Source organism: Rhinoderma darwinii, chromosome 6, assembly GCF_050947455.1.
Source record: "Rhinoderma darwinii isolate aRhiDar2 chromosome 6, aRhiDar2.hap1, whole genome shotgun sequence".
Lineage (NCBI taxonomy): Eukaryota > Metazoa > Chordata > Amphibia > Anura > Rhinodermatidae > Rhinoderma > Rhinoderma darwinii.
The window spans coordinates 121053198-121080205 of NC_134692.1; the positions used below are offsets into that span (position 1 = coordinate 121053198).

General features: G+C 43.2%; 1 protein-coding gene and 1 long non-coding RNA gene across 9 annotated transcripts; one reads left to right on the forward strand and one right to left on the reverse strand.

Annotated features, from left to right (window-relative positions):
- Positions 1-160: 160 nt before the first annotated feature.
- Positions 161-7812, forward strand: LOC142655724 (uncharacterized). Its single transcript, XR_012849540.1, has 3 exons — positions 161-1363; positions 1696-1837; positions 7490-7812. It is a non-coding gene; the product is annotated as an uncharacterized LOC142655724 (long non-coding RNA).
- On the reverse strand, positions 3279-26924 carry LOC142655723 (transmembrane protein 180-like). Of its 8 annotated transcripts, none has more exons than XM_075830218.1 (8): positions 26818-26924; positions 25016-25095; positions 22244-22409; positions 19818-20543; positions 17584-17738; positions 14093-14176; positions 7674-7817; positions 3279-5250 (listed from the first exon to the last, which is right to left on the reverse strand). In XM_075830218.1, the coding sequence occupies exons 3-8, from the start codon at positions 22394-22396 to the stop codon at positions 5121-5123; spliced, it is 1392 nt and encodes a 463-aa protein (XP_075686333.1). In that variant the 5' UTR covers positions 22397-22409; positions 25016-25095; positions 26818-26924; the 3' UTR covers positions 3279-5120. The 8 variants fall into 8 exon arrangements, with proteins under 8 accessions (XP_075686333.1, XP_075686332.1, XP_075686331.1 ...); XM_075830217.1 differs by having other exon boundaries at positions 26798-26924; XM_075830216.1 differs by having other exon boundaries at positions 26773-26924.
- Positions 26925-27008: the final 84 nt, after the last annotated feature.

A 27008-nucleotide genomic window follows, 5' to 3' on the forward strand; every position in this document is an offset into this window, starting at 1 on the left:
CCCTGCATACGTCCGTTCCCATTTCATTCAATGGGAGCAATATCAATACATGCACCATATGGACAAAAGTATTGGGACACCTCCACATTACACCTACAGGATCTTTTATGACACCCCGTTCTATATCCACAGGCATTAGTATGGAGTTGGTCCCTCCCCCCCCCCCTCTTTTGTAGGTTCCACGCTTCTGGGGGCTTTCTACGAGGTTTTGGAGTGTCTGGGAATTTTTGCCCATTCAGCCGATAGAGCATTTGTGAGGCCGGACCCATGTTGGAGGAGAGGGGCTGGCTCACAATCTGTTCTACTTCATCTCAAAGGTGTTGGATGGGGTTGAGGTCAGGGCTCTGTGTGGGCCAGTCAAGATCTTCTACACCAAACTCACCCAACCATTCCTGTATGGACCTTGCTTTGGTGCACTGGGGCACAGACATGCTGGAACAGAAAAGGGCTGAACCCCAAACTGTTCCCACAAAGTTGGAAGCTACATTGTCCAAAATGTCTTGGTATTCTGAAGTATTAAGATTTCCCTTCACTGGAACTAAGGGGCCAAGGCCGACCCTGACAAACAACCCCATAGCATTAGCCCTCCTCCACCAAACGTTACAGTTGGCACAATGCAGTCAGGCAGGTAACGTTCTCCTGCCATTCGCCAAAACCAGACTCGGCCATCAGACTGTCAGATACAGAAGTGTGATTCATCCCTCCACAGAACACGTTCCCCTACTCCAGAGTCCAGTGGCTGCGGCTTTACACCCCTCCATCCGACGCTTGGCATTGTGCTTGGTGATGTAAGGCTGGCATGCAGCTGCTCGGCCCCCATGCCATGAAGCTCCTGGTGCAGTTTTTGTTCTGATGTTAAAGGGGTTTTCCAGAACCTGACATGTGATGGTCAATCCCCTACAACTGGCAATACAAGTGACTTTTCAATTTACTCACGCTGGAGAATCTGCACAGTTTTCCCGATCGCATCGCGGGTCACATGACGCCAACCGCATCTGAAATTCACTCTTCCGGTGAATTCCCGTCCGTTCACTGTCCACACTTCCTTCCGGCCTGCTCGATGTACGGAGCGTCATTACTGACGTCATGTACAAGGGTGGGGGCCGGATAGGTTCAATAATTCACAGAGCATGCGTGGTTCGAACTAACTCTTTCCTCCACGCATGCTCAGTGCAATGTGCGGTCTTTCTGAAAACAGAGGAGGTGTGCTAAGGAGCTGGCTGAAATACCAGCTCTATGCATTGTGGTAAATGTAGTCTAGGCGGGACCGGAAACTAACGTGGACCGGAACTCCTGGATGTAAACAATCGGAAAAATTAGGAAGAAGAGGAATCGTGAGGAAAACATCAGAATGAAGAAGAAGGTATTTGGGGGGGGGGGGAATATTGGAAGATACTAAGTGCGCCCAGACCTTTTTAAAAATTTTAAATTCGGGTCGGAAAACCCCTTTAATACCAGAGGAGGTTTGAATCTCTGCAGTTATTGAGTCAGCAGAGCGTTGGCGTCTTTTATGCACGATGTGCCTCATCACACGGCGACCCCGCTCTGTAACTTGGTCTGACACTTCGTGGCTGAGTTTCTGTGGTTCCTAAACACTTTCACTTTACAATAATAAAAGTCACAATTGATCGTGGAATATCTAGGAGGGAAGAAATGTAATGAACTGACTTGTTATAATGGTGGCATCTATTACAGGACCGCGCTGGAATTCAGTGATCTCTTTAGAACGACCCATTCTTTCACAAATGTCTGTAAAGACGACTGCATGGCTAGTGATGGATTTGATACACCTGGGGCAATTGGACTGAATAAAACACCTAAATTCAATGATTAAGAGGTATGTTCCAATACGTTTGTCCATAAAGTCTATGTGGCACCCTTACATACTCTGCTGGGGGGGAGACAATCTGGAAGGGAAGGCAGGTACAATTTAAGTGTCTATTAAATCAGGAGTTACTGAGATTTTAAATGCAAATTTGGAATCAGAGGGAAAAAAAACAGCCCAAATATGCCTCACATTGATTTCAATGGGAATCAGAGGCTTGCTGAAAAATGTCCCCTGCCCTATCTTGGAGTGGATCATTCGAGAAAAAAAAAAATGCAATCTTTTTTTTTTTTTTTTTTTTAAAACCAAAGAAGACACACTAGAGGATTTTTGAGATTAATAAAATTCCCAACCAAAAAAAGATCCAACTCAAAAGCACCTGCATTTAAAAAAAAATAAAAAAATTAAATTCTGAAACAAATTTAGAGGCAGACTTTTTTCTGCTTGACAAAAAAAACTCAGCGTGAACTTACGGTTAACCCTTTCTTCAATCACCTGAGCTTCAGACATCCACACGCCACAAACTTTGGAAGTATTGAGAACATTGCTGTTCTAGCTATAATAAGGGGACTTTCGTGCCGTCAATGTTATGAGTACATTGCCGGGAACTTGAGGGCGCTGCCACTTATGAAGACTGGCTGGCATTTCTAAGTGTACTATGTCTAAGACTTATGAGGGCACCGGCTGACACATGGGATCTCTTCAGCTCAGACACTCTGAACAGGACTGCTGGCTTTTTCAGGTGACCAACTAGCAATCTTCATTGTGAGCCCAGTGTGGCATCCACTCATGGGGGCACTCAAAAAGGGGTATGTGGGAAATTTGCTACAGTATTCATGTGTGAACGTCGTGGTGGACAGGTTGTTCCAATTTTTTATTTCAGAATGTTGAAGAATATGCAAAGCGTGTAAGAAATCTTTGGATACAGAAGTCCCATGAACATTGCCTGCCAGAATCCCCCAAATAAACCCTTGAGGGGGTTGTCTAGTTTGGGGGCTCTTTTTTTTATACTGATGACCTATCCACAGGATAGGTCATCCGTGTATGATCGTGGGGGTCCGACACCAGGACTCCTCATCGATCAGCTGTTCTGACTGCCTCCAGGCACCGTAAGTTATGCAGTGGTCGGTGCCGGAATCAGATGGCCCCGATCACTGTATATCAAGTGAATAGGAGCAGAGCTGCAGTACTGCATCACGGCCACTATACAGTGTACGGCGCCATCTGCTTCTGACACCGTACACTGAAATCCAAACCTGAAGAGCTACGGGACTTCAGACATTACAAAGGCAGGTATAATTTTATCATTTTGCTCCTTGGCTGTACAGGCAACTTGATCTTAGAAAAAAATGGACGTCTAACCCCTATAGTAATATATAGAGAAGTGAATCAGCACAGAATCAAGGCTCAAATGATGCTCAAAATCCAGAGAAAATAACGCACTCAGCACTGGTTTAATGTCAATCATCGACTTTTATTTCTAAATGAAATTCTAAAAAAATGTAACAGTTCTACCAGTGAAAACACATAAATAAATACATCATCGCTCTTCACAAATAACACCACAATAAAAAGATCGATTTTACAGACACGGATCAAACTAATAAGGTAAAACCACTACAACCCCGGCAATTACGGACACCGCAGAGACAGATACCATCTTACTACTGATGTCACATCCTTCAATCTTCCGGACACTATATTTATACGCTATAATCTTGTGTGCAATTATTTAGATGAAATCATCTTATACGTGTGGTCTCTTAAACTTCTAATAGTAGTAACTATCATTTGTAGCTTTTTGTCAATCGCATTGGATTCAGTATTGTGTGTGGCCCCGGCTCACAAAGAAGATTATTTAATGGGAAAATGTAAAGAACTTGCAGTTATACCGTGAAAATGGCAAATACATAAAATACCTGGTTGCCTCCTGTCTGTGTGTCTTCCTCTAGGATTCCCGAACATACGGATCATATGACAATTAAGGTGGTAGCAGGATTTATGATGGGATCTAAGGCCCACTTTCCCATAAATCTGGCGCAGTACAGAAACGCCAGAGGAAACTGATGCTAGAACTGATCAATGTTTTCCTATGGGATCGTTCCTGGCATCAGCGGTGTCACTTTTTTACGGCAGATGTCTACCCTCGCCGGACAGAATTCTGTTGCATACAGCGTTTTTTTTTGACCGGCTGTGGACAGCGAACCAGAACACAAAATGTCATCAGTTGTGTCCAGCTCAGGAGAAGAGCAACTGGCCAGATGCAACTGATATATGTGAACCCAGCCTAAATATGTACTAAGAACCTCACATTTATTTACGATTATTGTAGCATAAATTTATATACATATTATTCACTTATTTACAATATGAAAGAAAGCCAAAACTTCTGCCTCCCCATTTCCCCAAACAACCATAGCACCATTAAAAAAAAAAAAAAAAGAAAGACGATCCCAGGGCTAGGTCGCCATTTTTCTCTGCTTAGATCTCTAGGTCAATGACTCACAGACTGTTGGTTAGCAAACAGCACGGCTCAGAAATTATTCATTATGTAAATTGAAAGGCTACCTAATGCAAAATTAGGCTGGATATCACAAATGGCGTATTTTTAGTGAATCCGCCGCCATATCCACATGTTGTAAAACATGCAGATTTTTCTGCGGCTAAATCCGTGGCACAAAGATCCACCAGATGTGAATCCAGCCTTACAATGGGAAACTACACATTCATAATGATCCAGTGACTACAGTGCGCTTCTATCCTGTAGTTGAGAGAATTCAAGAAAGTTTTCCCAAAAAAATGCTGCCAATGAACACCAGCGGTTATATTTATCACTTTCAATATAGGTCATTAAAATTACAGTTTTTACCGTGGGGGAATTTCAGTACTAGACAGCAACCATCCAGATGAATGGACAGCTTGAGCAAGACCCAGGACTTATTAGTGGCCTTCTGCTCTGGCGGATAGAGAGGGGTCCAGAATGGGGTATATGGACGGGGGATATCCTGATGGACAAACTACTTTAATATCATAGCTACTTATAAATAAACAGATTTCAAGGGCATTTCTAGAAAAAGGAACCAGGAGTAAATTCATTTCATTCAAAACGTTAACATTATAGCCCTGAATTCATAAAACACAAAATATCCAACATTCACTAAAATAAATAAAAGTAAAGCAGAGTCGCCCAGACTTGTAAAATGCCCTGGCAGGGATTTTGCTTACCATACCAATATTAAAAGGAAAGTATAAGGCACCAGTGAGAAAAGTATAAAGTCATTGTATATTTAGCCGTTCAATGTGCATTGGCCACATGACTGTTCCGAATAGAGTATGGCGTCCATATGATGATCTGTACAAAGGCTATACAGAGAGGGACGATGCAGGTCATATAGAACATGGTGTCATGAAGGCCTAAAAATAAACTGAAAATAAAATTTTATTAGAGGTCTGCAGAATAGGTTACCCCCCCCCCCCCTAATAGTTTCCGAATCCAGCTCTAGATATACAATCCATCATCATTATAAAATATGTAGACAGATATTTATGCATGTTTGCAGTGGAAAGTATTGTCCAAGCATAAAGCTATTAAAAAAAAAAAGAAGATAGAATAAATAAAGTCTCTAAACCCCCCCCCATGATGCATCCAATAGCTGACATAGTACATTGTGTCACTGTGGGAAAAAACGTGGCCTCGGCCGTGGTAATGCGACATGACGTCATTATGTACAACAAATCATTGCAAACAGATCTAAACATGGGAGCGTCAGGGTCCTGAGGTAAATATATTAGAACATTTATTGTTTTTAGTACTGGGAGTGTCGGGGGTATTCTTCAAAAGACCCCTTTAACAAAAGCTTCAATTAAATGTAATAAAAACTATATATGGAGCAACTTTGGAATTTTATGCCATAATCGTGGAAATCTGCAACTCAATAACAGTGATTATTACACCATCTCACCACTAGATGGCCCCAAATAACCTTTTTATGATGGTTTTCCCCACAATGGACATTTATCACCTATCCACAGGATAAGTAATAAATCTCTGATCGCTGGGGGTCCCGAGCCCCTGTTCCTCCTCACTGCACGACCACACCATTCAAAGTCTATGGAGCTGACGGAAGCAGCGGTGGGGCCCTCAGCCATGAGATATCTGTCACCTATCCTGTGGATAGGTGATAAATGCCTATTGTGGGACAACCCCTTTAAGAGCAATCCTAAAATATAACCAATACGACATCCAAATGCCCTAAATAAACAAATGGCAGGGAGTTGTCTTTACGAGACAACCACTTTAATTAGAGGACATTAAAGGGGTTTCTGGCGAAAAAAAAAAATAAGGACCATGGCCTCAATGTAGCGCCCATGGCCGCGGGCCGTCGGGTTTACTCACCTCCCGACGCCCGCAGCCATGGATCTGTGAGCGCTGGCTTCCGTCTCCCTCCTAGGAGATGCCAGCGCTCACTTCCGCTCCGTACGGCTGGGTCCCGTAGGGTGCGCGCGCACGCCCGCGCCCGGCCTTAAAGGGCCAGCGCGCGCAATTAGGAAATCATCAACTGCCACGATTTCCTGGTCTATAAGAAGGCCCCTGGCGTTCTAATCCTTGCCTGAGCGTTGTTAGTCTTTCCCAGTCTGTCTCGCAAATGGTCCCTTAGTGTCTCCCGTTCCAGCTGTTACCCGTGCCCTGTTACCGTTCCTGTATTCCGTATTGTTCCTGTGCCTACCCGCGTTCAAGTGCCGTCTGCCACGTCAAGTGCCGTCTGCCACGTCAAGTGTCTTCTGCCACGTCAAGTGTCTTCTGCCACGTCAAGTGCCATCTGCTACGTCAAGTGTCATCTGCCACGTCAAGTGTCTACCGCTCATCGGATACTGCCCGCCACGTCTGGCGCCACTTGCCGCACCTGCCTCCATCCGGAGGCAGTGGCCACTTGCCACAGCCACCGCCCGTTCTAATTCAAGTACCCAAGCATTACTGTCTGCAATTTTACTTTCGCATAGACTGTGACCTGGTCAGCTGCCTCCCCGCTACGGTGGAGCGGCCTAGTGGGTCCACAAACCCAGTGTCCGTGACGCTCAAAATTAGAAACTTTTTAATATACTAATCTTCGGGATTCTTTACAGTTCTAGCAGTAATGCTGCAAACCTCTCCTCAACACTAACGGTTTACTCATGTATGCAATGATGTGTATGGAGATGACACCTCACCTGACCCATAACTGCCTGTGGAAGTGACGTCACAGTGGATGACATGATGAGGTGACAAATTGTGTACAGGAGAGAACTCCTAAGTTTTTCTTCTTTTCTTACCTGGTCTGCCATTGAATTTCCTGGAAAATCCTTTTTACTAAAGTTGTTAGCTGGTATTGACATATTAGCTTAATTTAAATCTGCATTAACAATCGTGAAACTTTGTATTACTCTTGTACTGAACATTTGGTCTTTATGCCGAGATGGCAATAACGGCTGCTTTTGTGTTTGCACAGCAGATTCTCTGCATGGAGTGGATATTCAGACGCAGCACATCCACATAGATGGGGTCACGGACATATTTTTAGTGCATAGTATAATACAACGTTTCAGCAATTTAAGTGAACATGGAAATTTTTTTTTTTCCGTTAGGCCCAGGCCTTTAAAATAATTTTTTTTATGTTAAAATGACAGATTTGCATTCCATCAATAGAAGACCTGACCAGGCTACAGATCAAGGCAAATATCGATCGGTGATTTGTCATCCAAAACGACAACCTTCACAAACCAAGCGTGGACGACGCGTCATTTAGAAAACGGCAGTCTGAGATCAGTAATGTATGGCTAGCTTTAGGCATATCAGCGGTGTGCAACTCACCTGGGATCCGGCTGATCCACTTTGTTAGATAAGTTTTCATATCCATACTGATTAAGTATAGTAACAACAAACATGGGTGCCAGGGACTGTGCAGGCTTTGTGAAGAGGGCATTTGTCCCAAAAACCATTGAGGACAATGGCGACCTAAGAAATAAAATAAATAAAAATAAATATTTCCTTAATAAGTTTCCTAAAATAAGTTTTGTGTAGCAAAGTAGCCTACAAGTAAGGGTATGTTCACACGCAGTTTTTTGCAGGCAGAAAAATGTGCCACGTTTTTCAGCCGCAGCCATCGAGCGCCACGGGCAAAAAATGCTGCGAAGACCGCTTTTTCTGCCTCCCACTGATATGAATGGGAAGTCAGAGACGGAAACGCAGGAAAAAGAGAGCATGACGCTCTGGAAAAATGACTCCATCTTCTATTGAAATCTATAAGAGGCGATTTCGGAAGCATCTTGCTCGATCTTCAAGCAGATTCTGCCCAAACCTTACATTAAAGTGAATGGGAGTAGGAATCTTCCTGCTGACGGCAGGAATAATTTTGCGGCGGTACCCGCCAAGCAAAATCCGCCGTGTGAACATAGCCTTAGAATTAAGCTGTTAGTTCACGTGTTTGACAGCAGAAGAGAACTGAACCAATTTTTAGTCTAGATGCGACCTGCAGAGGTTTTTAATTTTGTACATGAATGGAGAAAACAACTTGACCGAATTCAAAATTGGTACAAAAACTATTAAGCAAAATATTTGCAAAGTTGCTTAACTTTTTGTTTACATTTCAACTGTGAAAATGTGCAAAAAGGTGGAATTTTTCAGTATGTTCACGCGCAAACTCAAAAACGTCAAAGTATGGAGCGGTTTTCAAGGAAAACAGCTCCTGATTTTCAGACGTTTTTTAAGCCACTCGCCATTTTTGCAGTGTTTTTCGCTGCGTTTTTTTACAGCCGTTTTTGGAGCTTTTTTCAATAGAGTCTATGAAAAACGGCTCCAAAAAACGTCCCAAGAAGTGTCCTGCACTTCTTTTTCACGGCTGTTTTTCAAATCGGCCACATAAAAAAAACGTCCCGTCGGAACAGAACGCCGCTTTTTCCATTGAAATCAATGGGCAGATGTTTGAAGGCGTTCTGCTTTCCGATTTTTCGGGCATTTGCGGCCAGAAAAATGGGCAAAAATAGGCCGTGTGAACATACCCTAAGGCCTCATGCACGTTTCAGTTTGCGGTCGTATGGCCGCTTATGACGGACCAAATAAATGAAAAGGCCGAGACTGTTTCGGCAAAAACCGAGTAGGACCTGCCCAATTTTTGTCAGAACGGCCACACGGTTCTGTTAAAACGGAAGTGTGCATGGCCCCATAGAAATAAATTTGTTAGGGTATGTGCACACGCAGTGTTTTCAGCCGTTTTTCTGGACGTAAACATCCTGAAAAACGGCTGAAAATCGGAAGCAGAACGCTTCCAAACATTGCCCATTGATTTCAATTCGAAAAACAGCATTCTGTTTAGACGGGCCGTTTTTTAGGCGGCCGTTTTTCAAAACGCCCGTGTAAAAAAACAGCCGCAAAAAAAAAAAAATTGCATGTGACTTCTTCAGCCGGTTTTTGGAGCCGTTTTTCATACAATCTATAGAAAAACAGCTCCAAAAATGGCTGTAAAAAACGCAGCGAAAAATGCGAGTGGCTCAAAAAACGTCTGAAAATCAGGAGCTGTTTTCCCTTGAAAACAGCTCCGTATTTTCAGACGTTTTTTTATTTTCTGTGTGCCGTACCCTTAGGGTGCTATCAGTTAAAAAAAAAACGGATAACACCCTGAAGAAAATAACTGATGTGGGCACGAGGCCTAAGTAACACAAGCCAAATGTAAAATGTATTCTCCACACAATTACATCACAGATGAAGAAAAACAAAAGCGTTCTCGGAGGAGAGATGGGGGAGTTGCTAGAATTCTCCACATACTCGACATAATTATTAAAAGAAGGACAGTATTCAATGCGCAGATCACTGGGAAGACTGCGGACACATTACAGGAGGAACAACTGTTGTGTGTCATTATGGCCTATGAAGAAAGCCAAGGAAGGTTTGTTTATTCTTGTGGTAAAAATCATATAAAGAAATGATATATTATGAATTGTGAGGCGTCCATCTGTAAACGGGAATCATTGGTTTTCATTTTGACATACTGCGGATTTTCACCACAGATTTTATTCATTGCAATGTGTGAAATCCACAGCTTTATCTGCACAAAAATCTGCAACGAGCTCTGGGACCCGCACCTATCTCAGGAATCGCGGTCACCCAACCCGCACCTATCTCAGGAATGGCGGTCACCCAACCCGCACCTATCTCAGGAATGGCGGTCACCCAACCCGCACCTATCTCAGGAATGGTGGTCACCCATCCCGCACCTATCTCAGGAATGGCGGTCACCCAACCCGCACCTATCTCAGGAATGGCGGTCACCCATCCCGCACCTATCTCAGGAATGGCAGTCACCCATCCCGCACCTATCTCAGGAATGGCAGTCACCCAACCCGCACCTATCTCAGGAATGGCGGTCACCCAACCCGCACCTATCTCAGGAATGGCGGTCACCCAACCCGCACCTATCTCAGGAATGGCGGTCACCCAACCGTCACCTATCTCAGGAATGGCGGTCACCCAACCCTCACCTATCTCAGGAATGGCGGTCACCCAACCCTCACCTATCTCAGGAATGGCGGTCACCCTACCAGCATCTATCAGACATTTATGGCATATCTTGTGGATATGCCATAAATGTATAAGGTCAGAATACCCCTTTAAACAAGCAGCATTAACCTTGTTATCCCGTCCCCCTTTCGTATTTCTGATTCCCTGTTAGAACCGTGGTGCTGCAGGGGAAATAAAGTATTACATGGGCACCCATAAAAATTTATGATATGACAATGTATTATTACATGTTCATACAAGTACTCCAGACTGAGAGCTGTTCTTTGCTAATATAGGGAGTCCCTGAGCAGGGGACCTCACTCTTATTTGTCCATATAATCTCATAGGGCATATGGACAGGGGCTGCCCTGAAGGGATAACCCCTTTTGGCTATGGTCACACATCATGACAAATCCGTGTGAAAATCCACGGTAGAAATGTGCAGCTGACACTCAGATTTCTGCTGTGGATAGGCCAGCGGATCCGCACGAGTGTTAGCCCCATAATAAATCTACTTTGTGGCTTTTCAGCACGGAGTCTGCTGCAGATTTTAAAATCTGCGCTGATATTTTCCTATAAAATACCCCATTAACATTCATGGTCAGCGGAATGTAATTCTCTAAGGATTTAGGCCCGGAATCCACACCTAAATCCTGAATGTGATCCAAGTCTTAAAAGTTTGCAATTTATATTATGCTATTCAGTGGTCCCTCAAGTTACAATATTTTGGGCCGATGATTGTAAGTTGAAAATATCGTAACTTGAGACCATAAAGGCCCTTTTATACCGGGCAATTATCGGGCAAACGCTCGATATCGGGCAAACGCTCGATATCGGGCAAACGCTCGTTCCCGATAATTGCCCTGTGTGAACAGGGCAACGCTCAGCCGATGAATGAGCTCGTTCATCAGCTGATTGCATAGTTTTAAATACAGAAAATATTATCGTTGTCGACAGCACATCTCCCAGACATACTGCCGACATGATAGAAATGTATGAGGACGAGTAATCGTAGTAACGAGCGCTCGTCCCCATACTAGCTCCTCGTAAGAGGAGCAAACGAGCGCCGATCAACGAGCTGACTTGTTGATCGGCGCTCATTTCCACAGCCCTCGTCGGCCGTGTAAAAGGCCCTTAACTCTATGGAAAACTAGGAATTGGTTCCAAAGCCCCAAAAATTTCAACCACAGATAAGAAAAAAATAATGATTAAGCAGATAACGAATACAGATAAAGCAAGTTCTCACATATAAAAGTCAGAAATACTGTAGCGGCTGGAGGCTGTAAATCACTTTCTACGATGAGGACAGGAGCTTCTTCAGGAGCCTGTACAGTACACAGTGTACCAGAAATATAACATGGAGCCGTCCTCACCTGGTGTCCAAAGGAGCAACTCATCCTGGCACAGGTAAAGAGCAGTACAGGACATGCAGTACCACACTGTACTGTAGAGAGGCGCTGCTAGACAGCCAATCAGGACATGCACTTCATTACAGCAGGTGTTAAACCAGTAAAGTGCGCATGCTGATTAGCTGGAAGATCCAGCCAATCACACGCACCCGAGATCCAGACGTTTTGTGGCAATGTATGTTGAATGTGGTTTCAAGTTACAAAGGCTCAGGAAATATCATTGAATGTTGAAAATATTCTAACTTGAGAGATGATGTAGAGTTCGTGTACAGACACATTAAATAGTCTTACGCGATCATCATATGTAAATAGACCTTTATGATTGGCCGAGCATGCACCTGTACTGCGGAGGGATAAATCACTGCCTGACACCTCTGGCAACGCTTATCTCCAGTGGAAACAAGGGATTATGCATGTTAAGATTCAACATGCCGATCCCTGTTTCACAGTCGGACTGCTAGCTGTAGTGGATCCCACCAAATCGGGATCAGATAGTATTTCTCTAATATGCATGACCAGCTTTAGTGTCACTTTAAATTGTAGGGTTAGTCTAGAACAAGTAAAACATTTGGTGCTGGCGTTACTGGAGAACAACAAGAACTTATGAAAATCAAGCAGTCACTTACAAATAGTTATGCAAAATGTTTCTAGTGACAGTTTACACGCTATACAAACTATATTTTTGTACAACTATGCAAGTCCCATGAAAACTCATTGAATGGGTTGTCTTGAAAAAAAAAAAACATTTTCAAATACTTTTTTAGGTATTGTAAATTAATAAAAGGGAATGGGGGTCCCCATTCAGGACCCTTATCTATTTGCCAGAATGGAAAGCAGTTACGAAGAGTGTCTTTAACTCTGGAGGACTCGGCACATCCATGCATTACATAGCCTGTTCTTTGCAATGTAATGCTTCATTTATCCTGTGGTTGTGCTGTAGAAGAAGAAGTGGACCCTTCTTGCTGGGTCCTCTCACAATTTATTTCAATGGTGACAGATCCGATGCAAATTATTTGTCTCAGTTGGGCAAGGGTTCGGTCGTTTTGACGGACTACGGTAATCATTCCGTCAAAACTACGAAACCCTTGAACAACTGAGACAAACGGAAACCATTTGCACCGGATCCGTCACCATTGAAATCAATGGTGATGCCAACGGAAACCTATGGTTTCTGTTTGTTTCAGTCAGGGCGGCTCCGTTCTGACGGAAAGCTCAGACGGAACGTCAGAACGGAGCACTGATGCAGATGTGAACGAAGCCTTAGGCACATTTTACTCCAGTGTTCTTTAGATTAAGAAGGACGTATGAAACGCCAGTCTTAATAAATCTGCCCCTAAATGTTTTCAAGAGAGGTGTTCCTGTAACCTCTTCTCTTCTAATTGGACTGATGATCTATTTTTGTAAAATAGGGTAAATGAATATGGAACAGGCCTCCCTACAGACAGAGATGAGGGATCTCATTCATAGTGAGTAAAGGAATAATAGGTCAGATTATCACTAAGTTATAGACAAGTTTTTCAAGATGTGCAAGTCACAAACAGGTAGATCAGGTCAGTCATAATAAGAATAATAAAATAGTCGGAAAGACCAACTATCGGGTTGTACAGTAACTGCAATACCAAATACAGCCCATGAACAGGTGTGGAGCTGTTTCTGGAAGAAAATAGCCATCTTTTTTTAATCCTGTAAACCATTTAAGGGGGTTGGATGAGATTAGCAAACGTGGCTACTTTCTACTAGAAACAGCACGAATCTTGTCCTTTAGCTGTGCCTAGTAATGCAGCTTAATGCCATTTAAGTGAATGTAGATGGGCTGCAATACCAGACGCAGCCTATGGACAGGAGTGGCGCTGTTTATGGAAGAAAGCAGCCATGTTTTTGTCATTTCAACCCTTTTAGGCCAGCCATACACACTAAAGGGCCTCTTACATCGGCCGACAATAGTTGATTGGCGCTCATTTGCTCCTGTCACACGGAGCTATGGATGGGGACGAGCGGTCGTTACTCCGATCGCTCATCCCCATCCATTATTATCATGTCGGCAGCGCATCTCCGTATTTACACAGGGGGATGTGCTGCCGACAACGATAACTTTTTAGTTTTTTAAAACGATACGACCAGCAGATGATCGAGCGTTTGCTCGTACATTTGCTGATCGCTGCCCTGTTTACACAAGGCAATTATCGGCAACGAGCATTTTATGAATGTTCGTCTGCACGATAATCACCCATTGTAAAAGGGCCTATACACACACACACACACACACACACACACACACACACACACACACACACACACACAACACTTAACACTTTATATATCACTTACTTGCGTTTGTAGTTGACAAAATCTGCATCTACAATATCAGCCAGTGGCAGGTTAAATAAGCTGAATGAGGCCTGTACTAACACCCTGTGAAGAAAAGAATAAAACAAAAGTTAGAGGAAATGCAGATAGATTCCGATTCTCTCTGTAACGGAGTATGAGAACATTATAATCTCCAGTGCAATATAAATAAATCATATTAACATTTATCAAATACAGGGTATGGTTCATTGGTGTTTGGGAAGTATTGTATTAAAGTGTTTTTCCCAAATCAGAGTTCTAAGACCTGTCACAAGGACTCCGATTATGTGGGGTCCAGATCCTGGGGCCTGAACTAATCCCATGAAAAGTTTGGTTTCTGTCCTGGTCAAAATTAGCCAAGTGGCCACAGATATGAGGTCATTCTCTATTGAGCTGCCAGTACACAAAGAGGCCCTGAGGCTGTAGTGCACCCCTCAGCGGAGAACACACATGGTTTTATCGCAAATTACCGGGGGTTTTCGGCTCTGCGGCTTGTACAGGTGAAGCAAAGGGTATCAATGTGTTTCAACTGTACAACCCGCGCAGCCGAAAACGGCGACAAATCAAGTGGTGTGTACTGGCACCCTTAAAATGAAGAGGAATTATGGAAAACCAGCCAGAACTATGGCCTATGTAGTCCTATGTGTCGCCATGATGACAGACTACAATCAATCTACTTTGTAGTCTGATTCTGTAGTCATATCTTATTCACTCTGCCTCCTTTTGTTAACCTATAGACAGTAGATGGGCAGGCAGGTTGTAGGGAGTAACATGTGACTATAGCATGGGTTTGTAGTTCGTAACCATGGAGACACATAGGTCTGCATAGAAGCTGTATACGCAAAACCATTACAATGAATATGAATACATAGTCCAGCCTGCTCCCTCTATCCTACTGCTGTGCCTATGTGAGTGTCACAGTAGTTCTGGCATTCTATTCATGAACCAGGAAGCCCAGAATGAACAGTGTTACAGGCATCTTCCACATAAGGGAGACCTGCAGTGCAAGGAATTGTGGGAGGACACAAAAAAAGGAATGGAAATGGAATCAGTAATCAATATAAATTCGGTAACGGTGATCTAAAGGGTTGATAAAACAATAATAGATATTTGAAGAATCTGCTATTTCTTCTAAATTATATGTATATGTGGTTTATATATTCCAAAGACCTAAATCCCATTTTCAGTACTTTTTACCTTGTGGTCAGCGAGTTTATTCTGAGCAGGGAAAACATTAAACTGTGCCAACGTGTTCCAATTGTGTGGTATATTTAACCCATGATGTAACTAAACCAATTTACACCTCAACATTATATATATATATATTTTTATTTTTTATTTATTTTTTTATAATTTCTTTGGTTTTCTTTGTTTTATGCTGAAATTTCAGATTTTCTTGACCATCGGATGCTGGATTCACCCACAACATATTTTGTTGTCAAGGTGCCTTTGCTGAGATTTATGAGCCCGTCAGGCAGCGATTACGATAGAAATGAGGGGGGGGGGTAAGGAAAATGACAGGGACGATATACAGCGATAAGCCATAACATTAAAACCACTGACAAGTGAAGAAGTGAAGAACACTCATTATCTGGTTACAATGGCGTCTGTCTAGGGGTGGGATATATTAGGCAGCAAGTGAACAGTCAGTTCTTGAAGTTGAGGTGTTGGAATCAGGAAAAATTGTGCAAGAGTAAAGATCTGAGCGACTTTGACAAGAGCCAAATTGTGATGTCTAGACGACTGGGTCAGATCATCTCCAAAACAGCAGGTCTTGTGGGGTGTTCTCGGTATGCAGTGGTTAGTACCTACCAAACGTGGTGAAACAGCAACAGGGTCATGAGGGCCCAAGTATCATTGATGTGCGTGGGGAGCGAAGGCTAGCTCATATTGTCCAGTCCCACAAACTGTAGAACAAATTGCTGACAGTTACTGCTGGCTACGATAGAAAGGCATCAGAACATACACTGCATCGCCGTTTACTGTGTTTGGGGCTGCATAGGCGCAGATTGGGTCAAAATGCCCATGTTGACCACCTGTCCACTGCTGAAAGCATCTATAATGGGCGCATGAGCATCAGAACTTAACCATGGAGCAATAGAAGGAGGTCTGATAAATCACGTTTTCTCTTACATCATGTGGACGGCCGGGTATGTGTATGTCGCTTACCTAGAGAAAAGACGTCACCAAGATTCATTATGGGAAGGAGACAAGCCGATGGAGGCAATGTGATGCTCTGGGCAAAGTTCTGCTGAGACACCTTGGGTACTGGCATTCATGTGGATGTGACATGTACCATCTACCTAAACATTGCTACAGGCCAAGTACACCCCCTAATGGCAACGGTATTCTCTAATGGCACTGGCCTCTTTTAGCAGGATAATGCACCTTGCCACACTGCAGAACTTGATCAGGAACGGTTTGAGGACAAACCACATGACAAAAAGATCAAACTGTTGAATTGGCCTCCAAATTTCCCAGATCTCCATCTAATCGAGCATCTCTGGGATATGCTGGAAAAAGAAGTCTGATCCATGGAGGAACAACCTCGCAACTTAAAGGACTTGGTTGCTAATGTCTTGGTGCCAGATACCACAGGACACCTTCAAAGGTCTTGTGGAGTCCATGCCTGGATGGGCCAGAGCTGTTCTGGTGGTAAACCTACACAATATTGGCCTGATGAAGACGCCGGTCCGGCGTTGAAACGCGTAGCCTGTCTACTTTACTAATAAATATCGAACTATATGTTTGCCTAGCCTCGACATTAATAACAGCGCCCTTTGGTCCCCCTTTTTGCTCTCTGTTTACTACACAATATTAGGCAGATGGTTTTAATGTTATGGCTGATCGGTGTATGATTGAGAGGGTAATAATAGCACTACATTAGAACATACTCGTGGTTGGTGGCACACTTTTTGCACGACTTAAACATAGGTGACAACCGCTGCACTCTCTACCTTCATGTGCCGTATAAACAGATGTGTGGACTAATACCATGGATAGATCTAAATCAGATCCACTAGCCCGAAGGGCATCTCTTAAAGACACAACGATGACACTGATGGAAAATGTCGTGTCGGAGTCCTTGGGTAGCGTTTTTTCCAGTTGATTGTACACAGTACCAGCTTTACATCACGGACACCTGAGTTTCCAAAGACGACCTCTGTTTCAAGGTGGGGTAGGTTTTTGTCTAGCATTTATGACATTGAATATGATATATTTTGGTATTTTTTTATACCCTGATGTGTATTCAATGCAAAACTTGAAGGGTTATAGGACAGCACCCGCCACTATAATGAGGACACTGATGTGGTTAAATCTGTGAAAGGGTTCTACAATAAGCTGGGGACAATGTACGATGATGAAGATACAAACAGATATATCTTTCATTAAAGGCAAAATGGATTTGAAGAAAAACAGAGGGAATTACGGCCATCAGTGACAGAAACCAGGAGCGGGAGATGTTTACTTACATGTTCATGGTGAGGAACGCAGCCAGGATATAGTAATGCTGAGGTCCTATTAGCAGCATCAGGACTGCGGAAAAGGCTTCCACATAGAACGCATACAAGATTACCTTATAATAACCGATACTTGACAATAAAGAGTGACTGATCAGCACGAGAAACTGAAAATATAAATCAAATGCATTAAAACTGTGAAAAATGGAAAACTGAACTCATAAGGACACGTAAACCTGCGAAACAGCTCTAAAATATTACTTACCAACATTATAAGTCACATTGAAATGAACTGCTCACAAAATGAATGTAAATCTCCACTAAAAATGTTAAAACTTCTGATTACAAAGGTTATTATTTTTTTTTTTAACAAATCCCATTGCTAGTATATGCCATACCTTCATCTTCATGATTGGGATCCCATTTGTCAGATCCTCACTGATCATGAAGTTGGCACCTCCTAGAATTTCCCTAGAACAAGGGTCCTCTGCCCCTTCGCCTGCACAGCGCCATTTCTGACCAGTGCTGGTTCAATAGTATTGCTGTGCAAGGAAATAAAATCAGAAGTGGCCATTGTGCTTTACTTGCACTTTAGCCACTTTGGTCTAGTGATCGCTGGGTATCCCAGTGGTTGGACCACCATAGATCAGGAAGTATCCTCTCTGTACGCTATAACGTGTATTCATGGGAAAAACCCTTTAAGGGCATGTTCACACTGCTTATTTTCGGATGTTTTTCGAACGCCTCCAAACATCTGCCCTTTGATTTCAATGGGAATAACGGCGTCCTGTTCCGACGGGGCGTTTTTTTTTTACGCAGCCGTTTTGAAAAGCGGCCGTGTTAAAATACGCCCGCTAAAAAGAAGTGCATGTCACTTATTGAGCTGTTTTTCATTGACTCTATAGAAAAACAGCTCCAAAAACGGCTGTAAAAAAAGCAGCGAAAAACGTGAGTTGCTAAAAAAACGGCTGAAAATCAGGAGCTGTTCTCCCTTGTATTTTCAACCGTTTTTTTGTTAAGCGTGTCAACATACCCTAAAAGCTACGTGCACTTTTGCAGCCATTTTTTTATTGCTCCAATGCATCTAAAATAAAACATGAATGGTTAAAAATAAGGCAAGGGGGCAGCAAGTAGTTGTAGATGCACTCAGATGTCAGGACTGTGAGCAATCTATAAAGCGCTTTTGGAAGTCCGGGCCATGTTCAAGAGGTGAATGTCACTGGGAAGGCCCGTCTGAAATAGCAGCGCATTAGAGCTCAAATAACTATACATCATAATACATATTACAAAAATCAATAGAAGAATGTGAACATATGCTTTAAAGGGGACTGTCTGCTCTCCTGACATGTCTGTTTTAGTAAATACTTGCATTTCCCATGAAATAACAATGTTGAGCATCTTTTCTTAGAACTCTGCATTGTGCGGTTCCTCTGTTATTACTTCTGGAAATGTATGACATTAAAAAAACATTTACCATTTTCCTTGTTAAAAAGGTGTGTCTCTAGAGTTTGACGCGGTTAGCACGGATTAGACAGTTTCAGAGTGTGTAGGGACACGCCCCTCTGACAAGGAGAATAGTAGCCCCAAATTTATTCCTACATTTCCAGGAGTATTAACAGAAGAATGGAACAATGCAGAGCGGATATTTCTGAAATATTATTTTATGGGGAATGCAAGTATGGGGTTGTCCAGGCAGAGAGCGGTTTTTCATACTGATGACCTATCCACAGGATAGGTCATTAGTACATGATCGGTGGGGGGTCCGACACCCGGACCCTGCACCAATCAGCTGTTCCGGCTGCCTCAGGGCACCGGAAGTTATGCAGTGGTCGGTGCCGGAAGCAGATGGCTCCGACCACTGTGTAGCCGCCATACTGCAACACTGCAGTTTTGCTCCTATTTAAGTGAATATGAGCAGAGCTGCAGTAACCCAGCACAGCCACTATACAGTGTACGGAGTCATCTGCTTCCGGCACCGACCACTGCATAACTTCCGGTGCCCTGAGGCAGCCGGAACAGCTGATTGGTGCAAGGTCCGGATGTCAGACCCCCACCGATCATATACTGATAACTTATCCTGTGGATAGGTCATTAGTATGAAACACCGCCCCCTGCCTGGACAACCCCTTTAATTCAAACTCCAGCCAAAAAGAGAAAATGATCAATTCCGAGAACGGGTAGGCAGTTGAACAACATTGAAAAAAATCAAGTTGACGAAATGTAATTTAGAATGTTCTACAATTTACCTGAGGAAAAATGAAGCCAGCTCCATACATGACACTCCTCACAAAAGAGGGAAGAGCATCTTTGGGAATGAGGTTATCTGCAAAAATGATCATGAAGTTGCTACAAAAAGTGGAGTGAAAAACTTGAAAAAAGTTCATAGACACAAATAGAAGAAAGTTCCTTTGGGTAAGGATCTGTTTTGTAAGAGTCAGCACAGCTGCCCAGGAGAGAGACGTCTCTGGCCGTCCGCTGATCTCCACTGACTTCTCCCGTTCATACTGACTTATACCAAACACCCCGGTGTAACACATGCACACCGTGGACAGGACCGCCACAAAGACCGTGAATATCTGAAAGCTGTGGAAGTTATCCATGTTGTCAGACACGAGTCCACAGAAGAGAATACTTGATGAACCCAGCAGTGAAGCTACTTGGTTGTATTTAATGAGTTGAAGGCGACTTTCATGCTTGGTTGAAATCTCGGCAAACAGGGCGCATTGGGCAAGCAAAACAAAGGTCAGCATGCCATCAAATATGCAGAGGGCTATCATGAGATGGATACCACTGAGCCATTCACCCTCTGAGTAATCTTTCCAGGGAAACCAAGGAAGCAAAAAAGCCAGGGCATAAAATGGAGCTCCGTATAATATGGAATGGCGTCGTATGGAGCAGAAGCCTGTTTTGGAATTATCTTGTACATAACCAAATAAAGGGTCATTTATGGCATTCCAGATCATAAAAACCACCTAGAAAAAGCAAAATCGAATGTAAGTAGCATGAAAACAACACAACGGGGGAGATGTATTAAAAATGGCGCAATGTAAAAGTGGAGTAGTTGCCAATGGCAATTGGTTGCTGCTTTCTTTGGGCAACTTCTCCACTTCTGCCTTGCACTAGTTTTGATAAATCTCCCCTCGTGTGTGTGGACCGACTGGTACCGAACACAAACTCTAATACATATTCATTGCATATTAAGCTCTGTTCACACGTATCAGATGTGCAATAGGCACTGAAATCTGTGTCAAATCCTGAATGAGTGAACAGGGCCTTAGGTTGTGTTTACATATTGATCAAAATGCGTTTTTTTTTTTTATGGATTGCAGCAAAACTACGCCATTTCACCCGCAATGTGTGAAACTAGCCTTACAGTGTGAGGTGTTAAAGGGTTTCTTCAGCTCTCCTATCCCAAGGATAGGCTATCAGTACTTCATCGGTGGGAGTCCACGACACTCCTGTAGTACTTGTATGTCTGACGGCAAGAGGAGCACTTAGTGTTTGTTCACACAGCTTATTTTCAGGCGTATTTTAGACCGTAAAATGCTCGTATTATGCTCGAAAATACACTTGAAATCTGGCTGCCAACAGTTCCCCATTGATTTTAATGGGAAATACACGGTGTAGTTCACATAAGGCATATCATTACGCTGCTGAATTAAAGTAACGCCGTACAACAGACACGTCACTTCTTGAAGCGTTTTACAAACGGATTTACCATTTGTAAAAAGACGTCAAAAGACGCTTCCAAAAAACTTGCAAAAATCAAAAACTCTTTGAAAACCAGCTCCAGAAACGCCTGGATTCAGAGGCTGTTTTCTCTTTACATCAGCCTCGCATTTTTCTGTCTCAGACATATGCCTTGTAAACACCCTAAGGGTATGTTCACACGCTAGCTTCCTTTTACGTCTGAAAAGACAGACTGTTTTCAGGAGAAAACAGCTGCCTCGTTTCAGACATAAAAGCTCCACCTCGCATTTTGCGAGGCGTCATTGACGGCCGTAATTTAGAGCTGCTCTTCATTGACTTCAATGAAAAACAGCTCAAATTACGTTGCAAAGAAGTGTCCTGCACTTCTTTGCCGAGGCAGTCATTTTACGCGTCGTCGTTTGACAGCTGTCAAATGACGACGTGTAAATGACAGGTCGTCTGCACAGTACGTCGGCAAACCCATTCAAATGAATGGGCAGATGTTTGCCAACTTATTGTAGCCCTATTTTCAGACGTAAAACGAGGCATAATATGCCTCGTTTACGTCTGAAACTAGGTCGTGTGAACCCAACCTTAGGGTTCACACTTATTTTGACGTGGAAACCGTGCCAGAATCTGCACCCAAAAAACTGCCCAAATCATCCCCCATTGATTTTAATGGAAGGCAGAGGCGTTTTTTTTTACACTGGCGGAAAAAAAAAAAGCGCCATGCTCTTTCTTTGAGCGGTTTCCACCTATGACCACCCATTGAAATAAATGGGAGGCAGAAAAAACCTGCAGTACTTGTTTTGAGTGGGGTTTTTTTCCCGCAAAAAAAGACAAGGAACTTTGAGTCAATTTTTTCTGCCTGCAAAAATTCCAGGTGAACTAATCCTAACTGTCAAAAATACCAGGACCCCTGACCGCAAGCATAAGGGGCAATGTAAACTGCTTTTCCTAAATCCCGAGGTTGATCTATTACCTGTGCTTGGTGAAAAGCTCCTTCTGATATTTTATAACGGTTAAGAAACAGCTTGACGTAATAGAAGTTAAATATGCTGTTCATCATTCCAGCACCTAATGTGGTCATAGAGTAGGCCAAGGCCGGCCCGTGGATTCCAAAGGATAACTTCATGTTCAGAGTTCACCTAAGGAAACATAAATAGAGCTACATAAAAAAATCAGTACAAGGCAACCTAAAAGGGAATGAAATTATGACACAATCAAAGAGTTTCTCCAGGTTTATATCACTCGAGCTTATAGTGTTTCATTCAAATTTAAATATAATTTTTTGATTTTCCTTTTTTTTTTCCCCGTTTACTTATAATAACTTATTACCAATAAATGTAAAAACATTCTTTTTTGGTCCCCATGTACATGTTTCTGCACTAGCCACCTTATAATGCCCGGTAGAAGTGCGTCAGCCGTTGTTGCGCGGACAATCAGCTCCATGCGTGGCCACCACCTGTCCTCAGGACCAGCCTCAAGCAGTTACTTAGCCCTCACGCACACGACCGTTGAGCCACTCGGGCTGTTTTTGACGGCATCCGAGAGGCACCCGATAGTTTTCACGGACCCATTCACTTTAGCGGGTGAATCTGATCCATGAAAAATGAGTCCAAGTCTCATATCTGATGAAAGATAGAACATGTCCTATCTTTCCTCGGATCACTGACGGGACTCGGACGGCGCACACGGTCGTATCCCAATTTATATTGGTCAAGATTTATTTAAATTAAACGTATCTACTCTTCCAGTTGACATTTTCTTCTAGCAAAACCCCAAAATATCTTATTGGTTAGGCCAGATTCACACGAACAAGTGCAAACTCGGACGTGAAAAATGGCAGTTTTTCACGTCCGAGTTGCACCCGTGTGGGTCACGTTTTCACGGATCCCGATAGACTTGAGTCTATCGAGGGATCTGTGAAAATGGAAGAAAATAGGACATGTTCTATTTTTTCAACGGACCCTTCACACGGAAATTGAAATACATGCGTCCGTGTGACACGGATATTAACTACAGTCGTCTAAATTCGGCCTTACTGTAGGCACTGCTTGAACTTTTTGTCTGCACTAGTTTTAGGCCTAACACACACGACTATTGTTTTTTGTCCATGTGCGATCTGCAATTTTGCGGATGGCACACGGACCCATTTATTTTTATGGCCCCATGCAAACAACCGGGATGTTCTCAGATCTATGTGGTGGCCGCGAGCCCGGGATGCAAAAACTCAGGACATGTCATTTTACGGTCCGCATTTGCGGCGTGGACTCGCCCATGATTGTCCCTGCATTTTTTTTTTTTTTTTTTTGCAGATCCATGAATACACACAGATGCACTATGGACAAATGGACCGCAAATACAGACAACAGGGCTATGGTTTTGCAGATCGCAAAATACCTACGGTTGTGTGCATTAGGCCTAAAGGTCCACTCTATTTTTTGGCCTCCTGAATACACCTTTGTAGATATGCAATTGTATTTATGGACAGGCTGGAGATAACTAGGTAGGTTCAGTATATCATGTGACGGTCACTGCAGCCATTGACTGAGGGGTCCTCAGCAGGATCATATGGGTCCCTACCCCAGGTAACACTGCCTGTCACCTTGCTGCGGAAAAATGCAGGAATGCGATGGTTACGTAGTTTGTTTTTCCCCCCCGTTTTTAAATTCCCATATTGACGAGAACATTTATTACCATTGTCTTGAAGATTGATGCCATTAAATGACTTTACCGATGCCTAGAATGAAAGGACTGCACCCCCTATGGATTTTTTACAACACAGTACCCCACCCAACTGGGCACGGAGTCTGGTATTGAAATAGCGCCCCATTGAAGCGTATAGGGGTGTGTTGTAATTTCAAACATAATCCTAGGTTGGGAATGGAGCGGATTTGTAGAAAGGTTTCCCTCTGTATTACATAGTGGCACAGCCCATTTGTTGTAGGTATTTAGTGGTCGGACCCCCAACATTCAGATACTGATGACATATATAACCAATAGGCCAACATGGTCTATTATTGAAACACTATTTTAAAAAAAACAAAAAACTGGAATTTATATGGAGTTGCAGACTACTTATTACTAGCGGTCAAACTGGTGTCGTAAACCTGCAAATACAGGGCAGAGGATCATTCCTTCCTCACTAAAAGGGAAGTATCTTAAAGGGGGGTGTAGAATTAGAAAATCATGGCTGCTTCTTTCAAAAACAGTGCCACACCTGTCTATGGGTTGTGTCTGGTATTGCAGCTCAACTTCATTTAAGTGGGGCAGAGCTGCAGTACCACAAACAACCTGTGGACAGGTGTGGAGCTGTTTTAAGAAAAAAGCAGCCATGTTTTTCTAATAGTGGTCAACTCTTTTAACGCGCTCACTATGTCCTGTCTTTACAGAGAATGAGACCATTAATTACAAACCGTATGCACAGGTTATGACGGCAGTACAAAGTGCATTTCCATGAAGGTGGCATCTTCCAACCGTTCATGTAAAATACTATAATCTAAGCACAAATGTAATGTAACCTCAGAACCAGCGTCAGCCATAGGCAACCTGAATAGATGATCAAGCCCACCGGGCTTGGGAGGACATGGCAATCTTGTTAAGCATGCTCTGCACTTGTTAAGCTGAGGGTGGGGCAAACAATGGGCCCACGGGCGAAATACTCAGAAGTGTAAAAAAATAAATAAATATTCTCCTGAGTGAAATAAACGCGAGTGACGTGGACAGATTCTTTATGCACAACAGCGGTTACCTCTTCTATTGTCTATGAGGGGGGGATCGACACCCAAAATCGCTTCGGTCTCCTATGCAAATAAGGAACGAAAGTGTCACCTGCAGAGAAAAGTCCTGGGTCAACTTGACATTTGCATTCTTTTCCACAATCACATGGCAGCTAGCATTGCCTACTTGTCTTTCAACTAAAAAACTAAACATCATGTACAGTCACGATTCCTGCAAGGCGAACATGCATAGCAACAAGAGCGATTCCCGGTGCCAGATTCGCTAGAACATAATAAGGTGTTATAATAAAAACACGGTGCACCATTACAGAGGTGATCTTACTAAAGACATTGACGGTATATCGCTAGTATAATCCGTGAAGGTCCCACCGCTGCGATATGCCATCAGTGTGGACAACCCCTTTAATCCTATGAAATCTAGATTATGGGTTGCTGTCAATGCCCCAGTATTACTATATCCTGTGATCATTTGGGGTCTTTCCAACAGATCAGATGTCAACAAAATGATCAGTACATTTTTCAGCGCCCCTAGTGGCTGCCACCCTGCTTCCCCTACATAGAAGTCTATAGGGAAGCAGCGCCCCCAGTCTGGCATACATTCCTCCACGACTATGGGATATGAATACGGCAGTGTTTGTATTTGCTCTATATCATGTAGCGCTATATGCCATACGATAAAAGTAGTTGTGCAGTGCCACACTGCTCGCCGCCCTGCATGATATCACAACCCACAGGAAAGCGGGTCGTCTGACACAGTGATCTGAAAGGGTTACATTTTAAAGTGGTATTCTGGTTTACTGTACCTAAAGTGTAATCATTGTATAAAGAAAAGATTATCTACTTTAAGGCACATTTATTAATGCAATTAAAGTGACAGTCACATATGAATAGCTGTATCTCAAGCCAAAGTTCACAATCACTGTGGGAGATGCAGTGTCAGATATGGCGGCCCAGTTGAATCTCCTGACTACACATCTTTCACCGCTGATTGCAAATTTTGGCCGGAAATGGTGACTAGTTTGTGACAGTGTCACTTGCCGCATTGAGAAGGATGGCATTTATCTGGTCACCCAAAACCTTTCTTCAGCACCTAGTTTTCAGAATTGTCAGGAAAAGTGGGTGCAGCTTTCAAGTCGCACTCCACGACTAATCTACAAAGGTTTCTCGCCATTTTTCCTTTAAAAACAAAGTGTCGGTTAACCACACCAGGTACAATATTGTCCTGTATTCCTCAATAAACGCGTTCCGTCTTGAGGATAGAGGCACACACAACATGGTCATTACATACTGGCGTACCAATTGGCGGTATGCTAACATTGTGCCCCTTTGCGTTTCCATTTTTCACCATTTGCTTGCTGTCAATGAAAGCAAATAGAATCAGTGTCATCTGGTCATGATCAGGACAGGGTGTAAACAAGGAATGTTGCCATTCACTAACAGCAAACTGAGATCTTGAAAATGGCGAGAAATTGAATGTATATTACAAAGCTGCAGAGCTTTTATTTACATTAATTGGGCAGTCATCGTCTGCAGCAAGACGAATCCCTCATGAATAGATCAGCAAAAGAGGGCGACAGCACATGAACTGCATCATCATGCGACAGTGTGCGATTTTATTCCAGCGACATGACATAATCGGTTATTGCACATCCACGATCACCATCTAGCACCTAGACGTTCACCCTCACCAAAGAAAATGTAAAGCATGCACCCATAGAGAACACATACTACCAGGCAGTGAGAACCAGGGGTCATGGGTAATACGGACACAGATACGGACTGCTATAACACACAATGGTCAGGAATCTCCCACCAGCCTGTTGCCCTTCGCAACCCGCACGCCTCAAGATTCTCAAAATCAGCAAAACACGGAAGTGTCAAAACTTAGATCTGGGAGTGGTTTCTTATGCTTAACCAATCATAGCACTGCAGCGTGCCTTTACGAACCGCTGATTTGTCTAAAGGCATCCGCTGTCTCTTCAGCCCGCGATGCTATTGGTTAGT

Coding starts and splice junctions, on each gene's coding strand:
- LOC142655723 (XM_075830218.1), bottom strand. CDS start 22,396: ATGAAGTTATCCTTTGGAATCCACGGGCCGGCCTTGGCCTACTCTATG. Junction 20,544..22,243: donor GAGCTTTTCACCAAGCACAG/GTAATAGATCAA, acceptor TGCTTTTTCTAG/GTGGTTTTTATGATCTGGAA. Junction 5,251..7,673: donor GTGGATCAGCCGGATCCCAG/GTGAGTTGCACA, acceptor TTTTATTTTCAG/TTTATTTTTAGGCCTTCATG.